Below are 16,653 nucleotides of genomic sequence, written 5' to 3'. Positions count from 1 at the left end.
GAGCTGAAACACACACTCATGCTCAGCAGTGATGAAAACACCATAAAAACATGAACAAAGGCTGGAAATAAAAATGAGTGAAGGGCTGAAACACAGTATGCAAAAGTCTTGGGCCACCCCTCATTACTTTATAATCCAAGCAGCCAGATTTTTCTGTATTGTTAAAGTATTCTTGAGCAATAGCTCTGCAGCTTTCTAAAGGCTGCTTTTCACTGTTTTAGACCAGTCCTTGTATTGGAATGTTTTTTGTGTGTTAGAAGTTTGCGTGCCTGAACTTGCCACGGCACAGTGGCCCGTGGAAAAGGGATGGACTCGGTGTAACAAAAGAGTCTTTATTCACAACGCTTGGAAGCTAACAGAAAACTTAGACTATTATTAAGGAAATTAAACTAGACGTCTGAGGCAAGAGAAACTATGACCATAACAAAACTATGACTAGATAGCAGTGACGACTGGGTGCAGGGACTGGGCAGGGGAAACTTTGGCTGGCCAGGGCACTGAAACAGAGGAGAGAGCAGTCACGGGAATCCAACAGAGAGCTGTTAATCCGAGAATAATTACACTGGGCTGCCTTACGTGCTTGCAGGTGGAGGTTGCTTGGAGGGGGAAGACAGGAGACAAAGGTTCAGGTGAGTACTGCGTGAAATGCAGGGAGGCAGGCCAGAGAGACTGGCAGTTTGAAAGGGGAGACGTTACCAGCAGCTGCAAACCAGAATCCAGGAGAGCTTGTACGGAGGAGACTTGGTAGGTGGGTTCCAGATGCTGACGAGAAAACAGAGGAATAAGGTAAGTACACACGATGATACACCAAGGTACAGACGTGAGGCCGAGAACTGACTAAAGTTGGCAGATAATCTGGCGAAGACTAGTTGTGCGCAGGTCATAAATACTGCCGGTGTGATTGCCATCAGGTGAGGAAAAACAAAGACTCCACCCAGAGGGGAGGAACCGATGCAGTGGAAAACTACCCAGACCCTGACAGAACTCTGACCTCTGAATCAATCAAGCATGAAAAGGCTCCTAAATCAAGGATGAACCAGTGTTATGTCTGCATATAATAGACACCTGAGGAAAGAACCAGGTTTAAATTGTGTCTTTAGGCTCTTTATTACTAGCAGCATGTCACACAAACACAACAAGGTGATTCCACAAGAGCTGTTAGCTGACAACTTGGAATTGGTTTTCAGCATGGTGTGCAGTGTGTCCCTAAAAATAAGAGAGAAATATGTACAGAAGAAGTGTGAGGGCTAAACCTTTCTACAACAGATGAACAGGATCTGAAAGTCATTAAAAAAAATCCAGCAAAGACCTGACAGAGGAGCTGAGAGATGATCTGGACCTTCAGCTGATCATCTACTGTTCACTCAAGTCTCGCCAGAATTGTTCTCAGCTGTCAAGAGGCTGTTCTTAATGAAGGGAAACAGGGAGGAAAGACTGAGGCATGAAAATGACACTAGAAGTGGACTGAAAATTAGAGGAACAGCTCTCTGTGTGCTGACAGAGGCTTTCAGGCCTGATAGTATATGAAGAAGAAGCTGCTGAGCAGCAGCTGAAGGAGGAGAGACACATCAACATGTCCTGTCAGGACTGATTTACCAGATATACAACTGAACCTCCACCGAGGTACTGCGGACATGCATGTAATAACACCTGAACCCTGAGGCCTCTGGAGGTGACCTAAAATGTAGTCTAGTTTCTGAAACCGTGAATGTTTACCATAGTTAACATTGTTAACATGTTGGGTAAGTGGGACTCACTGTGATCAAAAATCAGCTTTTACTTAGGCTTTAAAAACTGGACCTTCAGGGGAACATGAACACAGCTGGCAGATCTTCCCAGACTTGTACTAATGACCTCAATGCTGGATCACCTCCATGATCAGTACACAGTGACCTCCCTGCAGCAGGATCGCTGTTTCAGCTTCCGCTCACTTATCTCATATCCAAATGATCATTCAGGAGGAACAGGAAGCTCTGGCCTTGGTCAGACGACCAGAAACAGATCTGAGATCCACATAAAGGTCAGAGCAGCAGAACAAAGACACAGCAGCTCAGCCGGACAAATTAACCTTTAAATAATGCTGAAGGCGGAAAGATGAGGATGAGAAAGACGAAGGTGCAGGATAATGGTGAAGGGTAGGGGTGCTCCAGGTTTTAAAACAGGATTTAAATGTGGAGAAGAACAGCTGGACACACAGTGTTGATCACAGGATTCACACCTGAGTGTGTTCAGCAGGTCCTTTCCACTGTGAAAGCAATGAGTCACTGACATGAGTCAGGCCACAGAAGAAGAAGAAGAAGAAGAAGAGGAGCACCGTGTGTGGCGCTGACTCTCCCAGCATGGTTTGGTGTTTTGAGTGTTTGTAATCTGAGCTCATCGGTCAGGTTTCCCATCTGCAGACTGAAACAGTCAGAAATATCTGAAGCTTGCCGTTTGCTATCAGAATGAAACGTGATGGTTCAGGGCTGATCGGCGACTCTGTTCACTACTCTGCACAGAAAATGATGCTCGATGTCATCGATGAAGCTGTGAAATTACTCCCTGTTTGAGGAACCAAATGACACACGTTTTCTATCAACAGTATCTATGAACAGGCTGCAGGTATTACTACACTGAATGTAAACCAATGGCCTTCTGCTTCAGTCCCACTTACAAGACATGGTAATAGTGTAAGACATGGTCATAGTTTTCCTGGGGTAGAGACTATATGAATCTCTTAGGATTTCCACAACTTTGACAAAACACAATGAAAAGGCTTATTGAGTCCATTAATAATATTACAACCACAAAGTGCAACAATAAACACATTCTTTTTAAAAATGAATTAACATAAACACACTTGTCCTCCCATCTGCCTTTTTAACTGTATTTGTTAAACATAATAAATTGGTTTGTTTTTAACTGTTTTAATACTTGTTATGGCACTAAACAATTTACATGATATGTTTTTTTTTAATCAACTGACAATGTGACACCTCTTTTATTATTTTTTCACCTCCTTTACAAAAATAATTTAAACTTACTGTTTTAATGCAATCTACAAACTATATAAAGTGCAATGCTCCTTTTAATGGGGGGCTCTCTTACTGAGTTGAACCTAGGCAGTCACCATTAATGATAAAGTAACTTCATTAACTAATAGCCGGCATTAAAGTACAAAAATGTTCTCATAGCCAGAAAAATACCACATAGTATGAAAACTGTTGAGCTCAGCAGTAGTTCAGCAGTTTCTTGTTTGGTTTAGGTTAACTTACACACACACACACACACACACACTATTCTACATTAAGCCAAGCCTGCTAGCATTAGCATCAAGTAAGCTACAGCCAAAAATCACAATTCATACACAATTCTCATAACTAAGCACTTCTTTTACTAAGTTTTCCACTTAGTAAGCTTAGTAAGTAATCTCTCTAGTCTTCAATAATGTTAATGCATATTTACTAACCCGTGGTAAAGAACAGAAACAGCACACACACATTGAGCGGTGTTAGCTTCACAATACAAAGAGTTATTTTTCTGCTTCACACACTTACCACCTGTATGATAAACGCCCTCTAGTGTCTGGATGTGGAATAGCATGTTAATGCCCGAAACTGCCACAAAAGTGCTTGACTGACAGGTTAACAAAACAAACATTAATTTCGAAAAAAAATCTTCACAGGTGATTGTTTTTCTCTTTATCTTTTAAAGTATCATATTTTAACAGATTACTGTTTGCACAGAGAACCGATTAGGCTTCTTTTGTGTGCAGGTGCAGGTCAGGAATCAGTTTATCCATACACTCAGTGAAACTACACTCATCCCCACGGTTACAGCCTTAAAGCTTTCTTTTAGCGTGATTAGTGATCAAACATCTGACACGCACATGGATGTGTATGTGTTTGTAACTATGTTTGGATCAGAGGTCACTGACTCTGATTGGTTCCTCCAGCTGTTCTCTGACTGCCCAAAAAGGAGGAGGTGAGGATGAGGGTGGACCTCAGAGTCCTGATCCAGGTTCCCCGATAAAACTGCTGTCATTTGATTAATGAGAGCATGCTCGCCTCCATTCAAAGAGCATGCTCAGTAGCGACTGTTTCATTAAGTCCATTAAGAGTATCCCCACACCTGAGCTAGCCGACTTCATTCCTGCCAAAATAAAGGGCTTGAATGCAAGAATCACAGCTGTTTTAGACTTTCCAGATGTGGAAGCGAATGGATCAAACACGGCACCAGACGAAAAGGAAGAAAAATTGCCTCCTTTTCAGGCTTTCAACACTACCAGAACCTGGACAGATATGACGAACAGGAAACTGAATGTTCATGAACGTCAGTGAGGAAAACTGTACACGTGACAGCAGCCACAACCAATGAGACAAAAGAACTTCTGACATGTGACAAGGTGGTAACTCAACCCAAGATTAGAATCCTTGCAGATGGCAGTGACAGTTACTCATAGTCATGTGACATGTTCAGTCCTGTGACCTGTGAAACAGGACGTGTTCATTTATGGCTCTGTGTTTGTCTGTGTGCCCACCCCACTCAGAGCCTCCTGTAACACCACATTAATTAAACATTTTCTTCTTCTACAAACAAAACTTAACAATAAAGGAGTCAGCTGAGAGCTTATTGGCTCTCTGACAGGAAATACTGACTAAAACAGCGTCTCCAAGGATGTGGATGTTTTACTTCTGTGTGTTTGAAATAAGCTCTGAAAGCAGCAGCAGGTGGAACCAACAGGATCCTGCTGCTTCAAAGTCCTGCAGCATGTTGGCCTACTTATCCTGCTCATTAATGCCGGGTAAGCCTCTAATGCTCTCTCTCTCTCTCTCTCACACACACACACACACACACACACACACACACACACACACACACACACACACACACACAGTGACAAGGCGCTCTGTTCTCTGGGGACAAAGCAGAACAACAGATCAAGGCTGAAACACAAAAACATGAATGTGTGATGACATGAGGATGAAATCAGCAGCAAGGTCAAGAGACATCGGCCGACTGTAGGCCAGCAGAAGAGAGCGAGGTGAGTCTGTGTGAGGATGAAGAGTTGGTAAGAGGAAAAAGTGAAGTGGCAGGTGAAGGGTTAACACAGGCCAACACGCAGCGATCTGAACCAACGGCTGTAAAAACTCTGGTCGTGTGTGTCTGTCGCTGTGTTGTTTTACTCCTTGTGATTTGTGTCATTTTATTCCTCTGTTCTCTTACACTTTCGATCAGGGATGTTAAACTCTTTCACATCCTGGGCCTCGTACGGGGGGGGGGGGGGGGGGGGGGGGGTCAGACCGGTGAAACTGGCCTTCCTGTCAGCGTAAAGATGTTTAACTGCACATTTAATCCCTGAGTCATCTGAATATAAGATAAAGAAGTACAACTCCGGTGGCACATTTCAGTTTCTCTAAATGACAAAGAAATGTTGCTCCAGGTTTCGATAGCACTGCCCTGTAACAGGAAGTTTTTTTTCATTTACAGAAAATGTTTGTTCTTTCTTTTCTTTTAAGCTGGGAACCCATCATGATAAAAAAAAAAAAAAAGACATTTCTATAGCAGATTGCAAAAAGACAGGAACTTTTCTGTCACTTTATCTGTTACTTAATTACTGTGGTGTACTATGATTGTGCGTGTGTGAGTGTGCGTGAGTGTGTGCATGTATGGCGAACATTAAACACTTTGTTCCATCAAGTTTGATCAAGCTTTTTCAGCCTGTGATGGGACCTTGAATCAAACTGAGGTGTGAGGTTTATGTTTGAGCACACAGGGACTGAAGAGAAGGAAGCTGAGCTCGTGGTTGAGGAGACCAATGCAGGAAACTGTTCACCAGCAGGAAACCTTCGAGGAGGACGTTTCAATCATAGGCCTTCATCATCAGTCTGTTTTTTATGAGACTCTACACATCCTCGAGGCTGCAGGAGCATCCCTGATGTAGATGGAGAGAACACAGCAGAGCCTTTCAAAATAAAACCTGGATAAGGTGCAGTGATGATTTTCAGCTGAACACGTATAAAGTCGTGATGACCTGATAAAGACATATGAGCAGCGGTGTCAGCCTCTGATCCTCCTCTCGCTGATCCGAATTTTAAAAAAAATACCACAGCTTGAGTTTCATCCAGTTTTGACTCCACAGCTGCAGCTGAAGGTCATAAAAAATATGATCATGTGACATTTTAGTGGACCGCGGCAGAGCTCAGGGCTCATATTTTCAGTTTGGTCACGTCTTGTTTGTTCACCGCTCTGAGGTCAGCTCTGTTTGACCACTGCAGAGTTCCACCTCAGGACCTTTTTGTCACATGTGAACACAGCAGACTACACTGTGACCTCTGAGTTCGTATTTCCAGCTCATAGATAAAATCTGCTCAGATGTTACGTTCACACAGTGATTATGAAACAAGTGAAATGAATCTGAGAACTCACACAAACAGGCTAACAAATCACCTCAACGGAGCTGAGCCAGATGTTTTATACTATAAGGTGATGAACAACAATATTAGAGAGAAATCCACAGCAGTTAGACGATGGTGTAGAGACTAAGGTCATTTCATCTCAGTCATAACTTCATATATCAAATATATTTCAAGATATATAGGTTTTTTTTTACATATTCCACTGAGCCACACTTGTTGCCTGACAGCAAGAAGTTCCTAAGTTCAATTTGACCAACTGGGGCCTTTCTGTGTGGAGTTTGCATGTACTCTGACTTCCTCCCACAGTCCCCTGGGTGTACCCTCAGACAGCTGGGATAGGCTCTAGCCCTCCCTACCTGAGAAACTTGGCTGGTTGTGTTGATTGTTGGTTGGTTGACTTTGTTGATGCTCTTTACCTATACTGCTCACTGACTTTGTGTTACCAGGTGGAGGAGGTCAAAGATGAAGATGTTGAGGTCCTGCAGGCTGCTGCTGTGGCAGGTGGCTCTCAGACTTTCTTATAATGTTGTTATAGGTAAGACAATTCAAAAACGGCTTTTCTCTGATATCAGGCACTTTGCCGTCGTCAGTGCCTTTTTGTCCACGGTGGTGCAGCGGTTACTAAGAAGGTTCCCGGTTTGAATCTCAATGTTGGATTAGGGTTTTTTGAGCATGATCTATGCCTGTGTGGGCTCTGTCGGATATCCTGGCTTCCTTCCTAAGTCCTAAGACGTGCTCGATTGGGTAACTGGCAACTGTAAAATAATGGGAATGTGAGGTAAATACGGTGCAGCATGATTTGGTTAAATGTGGCTAGTAATCTAAGGTTGGTTTAAGGTGATGTGATAAAAAGATCCTGAAGTCCTAATCAGGACTAAAAAAGTAACTCTCTACTTTCAGACACTCCTGAGAAGTTTGTCTTTAAATATGTCTTTAGATAACAACAGAACCGGATCAATGAAACCATAATCAGTTATTGATCGTCCTCACTGCCACGGACACATCAGATATCCTCTGCTTCATCCTCAGCGAGCCTATGTCGGGAGGGCTCCGACATCTTCACCTCAGTCAGAGAGAATAGTCCAACAGGTGAATTCATCTCCAGCATCAACATCACTGCAGGTCCACGAGCTAACACCATCCGCCTGTGTCTGTCGGGACGCAACGCCAACTGGTTCTACTTAGAGGGCCGGACCATCAGACTCAACTCCTCAGTGTTCAGAGTCCTCGACCGAGAGGTACACCTGAACACCTCTCACCTGCAGCAGAAATACATCTTAAAATGTCTCACCTCATGCTGGATCTCTGTCTGACAGGTGGAGGGATCAGTGCTCATTGCAGAGCTAATTTGCTATGAAAATGACATCATACAGGTAAGTCATCTGAGGTCCTGTGCTGAGCGGTAAATACATTTGATGACTCAGAGTCGCTCAGGTGAGTCTGCACCTGTTTCAGGGTAACTACAGGATTTTGGTGGAGATTCTGAATGAAAATGACAACAAACCAAACTTCCTGTTGGAGACAATTCAGCCGTTCACCATCAGTGAGGTACAACCAGAAAAATTACCTTCATCTTAACCAGCCAATGAGCATCCATCACATGTACATCGTTTTAACAGGTGCCTCAGGTGTTTCCTCACCTGTGTAAACAGGATTTTTCATTGTTTTGTGTGTAGCTGACAGCAGTGAACTTGGTGGTTTTCACTGTGAAGGCTGTTGATGCAGATGGGGACATGATCAGCTACATCATCGACCCGTCATCAGTAAGAATAACGCCCACCAATTGCTGCTTGACCACGAGCTGCAGCTCTTTATTATCTCACCTGTCATCTGTCTGCCTGCAGCAAGATGCCGAGTTCTTCAGGATCGACCTGCCCAATACTGGAAAGGTAGTTCTGAACAAACCTCTGGACTATGAGACGAGAACTCACCTGCAGCTCATCATGTGGGCCCAGGTAACATTTAGACAGGTGATACATCCAGGTAATCAGGGTGAGGTCAGAGGTTTTATTTTACTGCGAAGTCATCACAGGACATTACACTCTAACCAGCAGGAATGCAAGACTATTCAACAAAAAAAACAAACCCTGTGATATCTGATCGTCAAATTATCACAGAAAAGTGAAAATAATGTCACACCTCTACATACCTGACAGGAATCAAACACTGTGGACAAGTTCAACACATCTGCTGTTCTCAACATCAACATCGAGGATGGTGATGACCAGTATCCTCACTTCTTGCCCTGCACACCTGTGTCTCCAGGTGTGCCTGTCTGCATGAATCCCACCTACACAACCAACATCACACAGAAACACCAGGTAAATACCCGAGGAACCAGGTGGATGCAATTATTTACAAACTGGCTTCTGAAAACATTACCAGACCATAAAATGTCAATAAAAACAGCCCAATGTTTCTGGAGATGTTTTTCAGTATCACAATATTTTCAAGTCATTTAGATTTTAGCGTCCCAGCATTTAGTGAACAAGTTTTATACCTGTCCACATACCTGCAGGTATTTATTTATTTATTTTTTGTTTCAGGACGTGGGTCTGGACTTTTCTCCTGGCCCAATCACAGCAGAGGATGGAGACAAAGGGATCAATGCTCCTCTCACCTACACCATCCTCTCAGGTCAGACTCACTCACACTCACCATTAGACTCATGTACAAACATGTGTGTACAGGTGTGTTTGCTTCACCCACAGGTGATGATCAGGGCAGGTTCACGATCAACAACACAACAGGTGAGATCAGGTTAACCAGAGCAGCAGATGATCAACGACTGACAACAAACTACATGCTCACAATCATGGTAACGACATACCTTCCTGTTTTCTGCTTCATTCACAGCAATTGGCCACAGTATGTCTTTTATACTGTCTTCCTTCTCTCACCCCTACCTGTCACTGCTGATGGCTGCCCCTCCCTGAGCCGGGTTCTGCCGGAGGTTTCTTCCTGTTAAAAGGAAGTTTTTCCGTCCCACTGTTGCCAAACTCATAGCACTTATCATATGATTGTTGGGTTTTTCTCTCTATGCATTAGTGTAGGGTCTACCTTACAATATAAAGTGCCTTGAGGTGACTGATATTGTGATTTGGGGCTGTATTAATAAAATTGAATTGAATTGAATTGAATTGAAAACTGTGAGATATCTACTTTCCCTCTCACCTGTACAGGTATGCCAGGTGGATGACAGGTTGAAGTACAGTGTGGCGTCAGTTCTGGTCAGAGTTCTCTATGAGAACGCATTTCCTCCGGCCTTCAACAGAACTACTTACAAAGGTTTCATCATCCAGAGCTCTAGCCCTGCCTCCATCGTCTCCACCTATGGGAACCAGGTGTTGCAGGTCCAGGTGTCAGACCGTGACTTCCCTGATGTAAGAACACATGCTACACTACCTGTGTTACTTACATCATCATATCAGTGAGTCATCTCTACTGTCAAATCACAGGGCAGGAACCCAAATATCCACTATTTGCTCCATCCTCCATCCGAATTGTATCAAGTCACAAAGGAGGGGGTTCTGATCGCCAAGACAAACCAACTACGCGCCTTTGACAGACAAATCCTACAGGTGAGTTAGACATAGATCAAACCAACTCACCTGTTAAACACCACCAGTATACTGTCACCACCAGTATCACGATTAGCTGCCGCTGCTAGCACCAACTCAATGTCTCATTGAGAGAGTGGATCCATGGTCTTATAGGTGGAATTTTTCCACCTTAAAATAATATCAGAAGTCTGAATAAGCAATAATGAGGGGTAGAGGCTTGATGGGCCTGACCTTCACCTGTAAGATGGGAATCAGGTGATTTTCAGTTTGTTAACTTTAATCCCAGGTTGGTTGGATGTGGTTTGAATTAGCTGAACCTGAAATTATTTTAAAGGGTGGATCTATCCTGGATGGTTTCTCTGTGTGTATCAGTGTCTGCAGGAGGTCAGTGACCATTACCAGGTCCAGTTTCCTTCACCTCCAATAAAATGATCAGTGTGCTTGGTAGAATAATGTTTAACATCAGGAAATTAGATAGTTTATATCTCACGATGATACATCATGTTCCGATTGAAATAAAACAGCTGTGCCTCAAATATGGAGTAAGCAAGAAACTAACAGCCATGTTTGGAACATCAGTGAAAGTGTAGCTGATAGTTAACTGCAGAGAGGTAGTTACGCTAATATAAACTTATGAGCACAGAAAGATGGAGGAACATCTGCTATCTGCTAAAGTGATATCAGTAAAGTTCATGTTGAGAGACAAACGGCACCATATGACAGGAAGAAGATGCTGAAAATAGACCAAGGTCAGCCCAGAGGTCTGAGGTGATCCTCAGTAACTCTTACTGCTACCTGGTTTAGATTACTCTGAAAAAGTTCTGGACCTCAGCTTCAGATCCACATTGATTCTTCTCTGGGACGTTCAATTTTTGGTGTCCAGCACCCAGTGAGCGGACAGAGTGCAGTTGCACCACAAGTTTTTAAAAACTTAAAGACATGCTTCACAGAATAAAAGGCTGAAGAGGCTGAGAATAAATACTTTTATCCAATGAAACTAGAAACAGAGGCCTGGAGCACATTAACTTGTTAAAACTGGGTTTTAGAACTTTTAGGTCATATTACAATAACTCTTGAACATTTGGCGGTATCGAAAAATTCCAATAGGTCCAAAAAGCATTAACTCTGTGCTTTTTCACTGATATTAGAGTCATTATTGGAACCCCAGGCAGGGCGCCACATCCAAATCTTGGCAAATAAAACTGAAAACAACACAGCAAACAGCAAAAACGTCTCTGTGGAGCTGCTGTGACACCATGCTTAGCAGATTACAGTAATGACCCTAATATCAGTGAAAAGCACAGACTCACTGCTTTCAGGAACCATTGGAATTCTTTCAACTGAGCAAATGGTTTGGGGGTTACGGGAGTTGCAGATGTTTAAAAAAAGGGTGCAAAACCCCTGTCTGATGGCAGTGACAGGTGGTTAAAAAGCAGAGCCTCAACCGATGAGGAGACAATAGGAAGACAGCAAAGTAGTTTTTTTTCACTGCAGTACAATTTTTCAGTTTTAGTGTGATTCTACAGAAACAAACTAAGCTGAAGAAAGAAAAGTCCCCCTGTAGTCAAAGAATGCTAAAAATAAATCTGTTTGGATTTGTAAGAAAACATCTCTGTGAAATAACAAGGCCTCGGGCTGCAGTGAGACATCTTTCAGGTGGAAGTGATCCAAACACCAGAATCAGCAGGAGGAGAGACTGAAGATCAGGACTAAAAGCTTCACAGTGTGAATCCCCTTCAGCTCTTTGAACACTTTAATGTTGGTCTAGAAAAATCAAACAAACACAACAGTTTTTAATCATTACTTTGGATGATTTTTGGTTTTAACCGTAAGGCTGACCCGTGAACAATGCTCTAATGTCCGCTCTGCAGGTCATCGCCAGAGATGAAGAGTCGGGAGAAGAAGTGTCAGCTTCAGTGGACATCGAAGTCCTGCAGAGAGGCCAAGCAGGTGAGCATGAAACCTGAGAACATGCGTTAATATGAACATACAAACACACATATTACAAACATGAAGCTGTGACATTACACAAGGTGTTATTTGACACTATTACTGATATTGTTACTCCTGCTCCACCTGCTGCCATTATTCCTTCTAATGAAGACTGTGAAACATTTCTTTCTTTCTAGAAAAAATAAGTAATGTAAGGAAAAAATTGTCCCCACCAGCATCTGCATTGTCAGTTCCTACGCCATCTCGGCCTGTCATTTTAGAAAGCTTTTTACCCGTCTCACTATCAGAGCTGGTAAAAATAGTTAATGCAATGAAAGCATCCTCCTGTTCACTCGACATTTTACCCGCATCGTATTTCAAAAATGTCTTCCACTCTATTGGTCCCTGTGTGCTCACCATAGTTAACACCTCACTGGGGTCTGGTAAAGTCCATGCTTATTTTAAAACTGCTGCTATACACCCCCTGTTAAAAAAACCCACGCTGGACCCATCTCTCACTAGCAATTACAGACCAATCTCAAAAATACTGTTAATTGCTCAGATATTAGAGAAGGTTGTGGCTAAGCAGCTTACAGCAGTTTTAGACAAACATAATAATATATCCATCCATCCATCCATCCATCCATTCGCTTCCGCTTCTCCTTTTCAGGGTCGCGGGGGGCGCTGGAGCCTATCCCAGCTGTCATAGGGCGAAAGGCGGGGTACACCCTGGACAGGTCACCAGTCTGTCGCAGGGCTAACACATAGGGACAGACAACCATTCACACTCACATTCACACATTCAATAATATATTTGACAAATTTCAGTCTGGCTTTTGTGGAGCTCATTCTACTGAGACAGCCCTTCTTAGAGTTTCCAGTGACATTCTGATGCAAAACGATGCAGAAAAATGTTCTGTACTCCTAATGTTGGACCTCACGTCAGCCTTTGACACCGTTGACCATTACATTTTTCTTGAAAGGCTGAAATACTGGGTTGGTGTATCTGGGTCTGCCTTAGAGTAGTTCTCCTCATATCTCTATGAATGATACTTTTCTGTGGCGGTCTCTAAGTACAGGTCATCTTCCACGTCCCTGTCCTATGGTGTGCCACAACATTCTGTGCTGGGGCCCTTATTGTTTTTAATATATCTACTTCCTCTCCGGCATATTTTGAGCCCCTTTGAGGACATTCGCTACCACTGCTATGCAGATGACATCCAGCTATATATTTCTTTTAAACCAGAAGATGTTTCTAAGCTGCAGATTCTAAATGTGTGCTTAGAATCCATCAAAGGTTGGATGGCTGACAACTTCCTCCAACTTAATGAAGAAAAGACCGAAGTCCTTGTATGTGCTCCAGACAGACATGTACCTAACATAATGAATGCTCTTGGTCCTCTTTCAACATTTGTGAAATCGTCTATCAGGAACCTAGGGGTAACCTTTGATTCTGCTCTTACCCTGGATGTTCACGTCAAATCTCTGGTTCAGTCCTGCTTCTATCATTTAAGAAGCATTTCTAAATTGAGCCCTTTAGTATCTCATACTGAACTGGAGATTGTTATTCATGCATTCATTTCACCATGATTGAACTACTGTAATTCACTGTTTACATGTCTAAACAAAAACTGCAGTCTGCAGATTGTCCAAAATGCTGCAGCAAGGCTTCTGACAAAAACATCTAAGTACTCTCATGTAACACCGTTGCTTATACAGCTGCACTGGCTCCCCGTTGAATTCAGAGTCCATTTTAAGATACTGGTTCTGACATTTAAAGCTCTTCAAGGATAAGCACCAGCCTACATCATTGAACTTTTACAGCCCTATGTCCCTAGTAGGTCACTGAGGTCTTGTGATCAGGGCCTACGTGTTATTCAGCATACAAGGCTGAAAACCAAGGGAGACAGAGCTTTTGCCACTGTGGCCGCCAGACTGTGGAACGCTCTTCCTCAGAACCTAAGATCTGCGGACTCACTTTTAAAAAACAACTAAAAACACATCTTTTTAGAATTGCATTTTGTTAACTTTTGTCTGTTTTTGTCTTATACCTTGTGAAGCACTTTGTGATCTTTTATTTAGAAATGTGCTATATAAATAAAATTTTACTTACTTACTTACAAGAGGGGACTGAATGCGAGCGGTCAAAGGTAACTGATCACTAATTCTTTGATGAGTAGGAAGGACATTGATCTGTTTCCTTTATTAGATAAACACACACACACATTCACAGCTCCCATGATGCTTTTACTGAAATAACTTCTGTGTTTCAGTGCCAAGTGGTGCGTTCAAGGAGCAACAGTTGTTTGGAGACGTGGACAGCACGCTGGCAGGAGGAATCGCTGTGCTTATCCTCATCGTGCTGCTCTCTGCGATTCTGTTTCTGCTACTTTGGACCGTCCATAGGAGACGCGTGCAGAACCCTGAGGATCGCCCCGCCATCGCCTTCGGAAAACATCCCAATGTGGTACGAAGTAAAACCTTTAACACACCTGAGGGGGTGTTTGAATTTCACACACCAGCCGGACAGAGAGCATGAGGGTCTAATGTGATGTAATTCATCATCCACCCATCCACCTTTCATGGAGTTGGTGTTGAAGCCTATGACAGCTGCCTCTTTGACCCGTTTTATTAAACCACAGGTTAGAAATCTTTGAATAGTCTTTTGTTTGAAATTTCATGAGGAAATAAATGCTGTGTTCATTCTGCTGAACCGCCTGAAACATGAAGCTATGAGTCAGACTGAGATGTTAAACTGTTGTCTAGAGCGTTTCTGCAGCATCACATATTCAGACTGCTGTTTCTGAGGTTTGTTCCGCTCACAGGTTCAGATGATAAAATCTGTTGTGTCTCAGATATTAAACTGAGTCATGTGTGTCATCTCTCTGCAGAGGTTACTGTGGTTTCACATGGTGAGTTATTCTGAATGTGATGTCGCTTCCTGTGGTTTCAGTACTCGTGTCATGTGGTGAACAGTAGATCCTGAAGTCCTCAAACACAGCTTTCATTGATGTCATGATTTTACTATTTAACACATTGGTTCCTCTTTAGCTCCTGTTTATAGCAGGACTTTATGCGCAGTCTGACTCAGGTGAGAGACTGACCTGTGCTGTGTGATTCTCAGGTGAGCAGCCCACCTGTCTTCGTGGACGAGTCGTCACACGGCAGCAGAGCTTTTACTCGTCAGTCTGGCAGTTTTCATGGCAGACAAGGAGTTTACACCAGGAGGCCATCTCTGCTTCCTCCTCCATCATCATCACAGCTCAGCGAGCCTGGAGAGAGCAGGACCAGACCCCCTCTTCCTCCTCCATCATCATCATCACACCTGTTTACTGTTGCAGAGAAACATGAAGGTGGAGCTCACACCTGGGAGGATCTGAGGTTGCCAGTTGAGCCCGCAAGTATTCATGGTGAAGACATACCAGCAGTCAACACTGGGATGCCTCAGAGAGACGAAAACATGAAGACTGATTGATCAGAGGAGATGCCACTGGTGTCCAAACCCTACCAATCAGAAACCAGAAAGAAACTAGTCACATATTCAGCCAATTAAAGAGCAGGAATCCAAACTGTACTTTAGTCATACTCGTGATTCACTTTTTTTTCTTCTGGCGGCCTTATTGGGGGTTTTTTGTGGAGAAAAAAAGTTCAAAAATAAAAACAAACTTTTAATGATGTCAGTCTTTTTATTGTTTCCAGAAGATTAATTAATTTTGTTCTGATAATCAGATCTCGACTTTAATAAATCAGGATTTTACAGACACATTTGTAAAATCAACCCAGCCATCTGTCCGTCCATCCAGCCATCATCAATCCAGGTATCCATTTGTCTGTCCATCCATCCTTTACTGTTAAAAGTCCGCTTGTTCATTGTAACTGTTTATACTACGTTACCCATGATGCACCTCGGTATCTGTACTTCCGGTTGGGAACGTGTTCAGTGCAGTTCTGCACAGATGGGAGGTGTGTCGGAGGATAACGTATTTACTTGCATTCCTGTGTGAGTTAATACTGTGTGCGTGCTTACCATGTGAGTATTGTAAGATGAGAGTGATGCTTGTTTGACTTTATCTGTGTAATTTGCTACGTAAGAGGCTAGTCCCGTTGCTATCGCTAAGATATGTTTTTTGACCTACTACAGGCAGGCTTGTGTTCAGCCCAGATTTCATTCCATATATGACTTACTGTCAAGCATTGTGGTTGTAGGTGGATGTAACTATTTACTATGTTTATTCTCTGAAGCGTTGTAATCTGCAGAGGTCTGGTTTGCCAATGTATATCCGAGCCAGAAATTAATTTATGGTCTTAGGGTGCCATCTAGTGGCCATGAGGTTATGGCAGATTGTATAACATTACGCTGGAAACCCACAGTACTGTAGAAGGGGTACACTGCTATCCATAGTGGTTAATACAAATGTTTGTTTTTCTGTTTACAGATGACCACACACACCCATATACACACTCACACCCCCTTTACCTGCATGTGAATACTGTAATGCCTCCCTACCAACGCTGTACATCCTGTTGATGTCATCTGCCACCTCCTTAGTAAAGTTATTTGAACTACATCACTGTGGAGTACCATTCCTTCTGACCGAGGACGACTCAGTTGAAGCGTGATCGGCAATCAGTGCAAACATACATTACATTTACCTTACCCTAACCTGTCACCTGAGGAGTCAGTCTTGTGTTCATGTTTATCAATCAGGACTATTGATCAGTTTCTTCTTTTTTTGGTTGTAAAAAAAAAATCATCATCC

General features: G+C 42.9%; 1 protein-coding gene and 1 long non-coding RNA gene across 2 annotated transcripts; one reads left to right on the top strand and one right to left on the bottom strand.

Moving 5' to 3' along the window:
* Positions 1–39: 39 nt before the first annotated feature.
* LOC143413166 (uncharacterized) lies at positions 40–3,511 on the bottom strand. Its single transcript, XR_013093772.1, has 3 exons — positions 3,449–3,511; positions 577–762; positions 40–497 (listed from the first exon to the last, which is right to left on the bottom strand). It is a non-coding gene; the product is annotated as an uncharacterized LOC143413166 (long non-coding RNA).
* Positions 3,512–3,969: 458 nt separating this feature from the next.
* Positions 3,970–15,568, top strand: cdhr5-rs (cadherin-related family member 5, related sequence). The gene is made up of 17 exons (XM_024799540.2): positions 3,970–3,999; positions 4,976–5,023; positions 6,845–6,899; positions 7,428–7,636; positions 7,715–7,771; positions 7,854–7,946; positions 8,075–8,161; positions 8,243–8,353; positions 8,555–8,719; positions 8,945–9,035; positions 9,110–9,216; positions 9,581–9,781; positions 9,857–9,979; positions 11,833–11,911; positions 14,167–14,360; positions 14,785–14,805; positions 15,018–15,568. The coding sequence occupies exons 1-17, from the start codon at positions 3,970–3,972 to the stop codon at positions 15,366–15,368; spliced, it is 2,022 nt and encodes a 673-aa protein (XP_024655308.2). The 3' UTR covers positions 15,369–15,568.
* Positions 15,569–16,653: the final 1,085 nt, after the last annotated feature.

Source organism: Maylandia zebra, linkage group LG17 (assembly GCF_041146795.1).
Source record: "Maylandia zebra isolate NMK-2024a linkage group LG17, Mzebra_GT3a, whole genome shotgun sequence".
NCBI lineage: Eukaryota > Metazoa > Chordata > Actinopteri > Cichliformes > Cichlidae > Maylandia > Maylandia zebra.
This window is presented reverse-complemented; position numbering and strand designations above follow the sequence as displayed.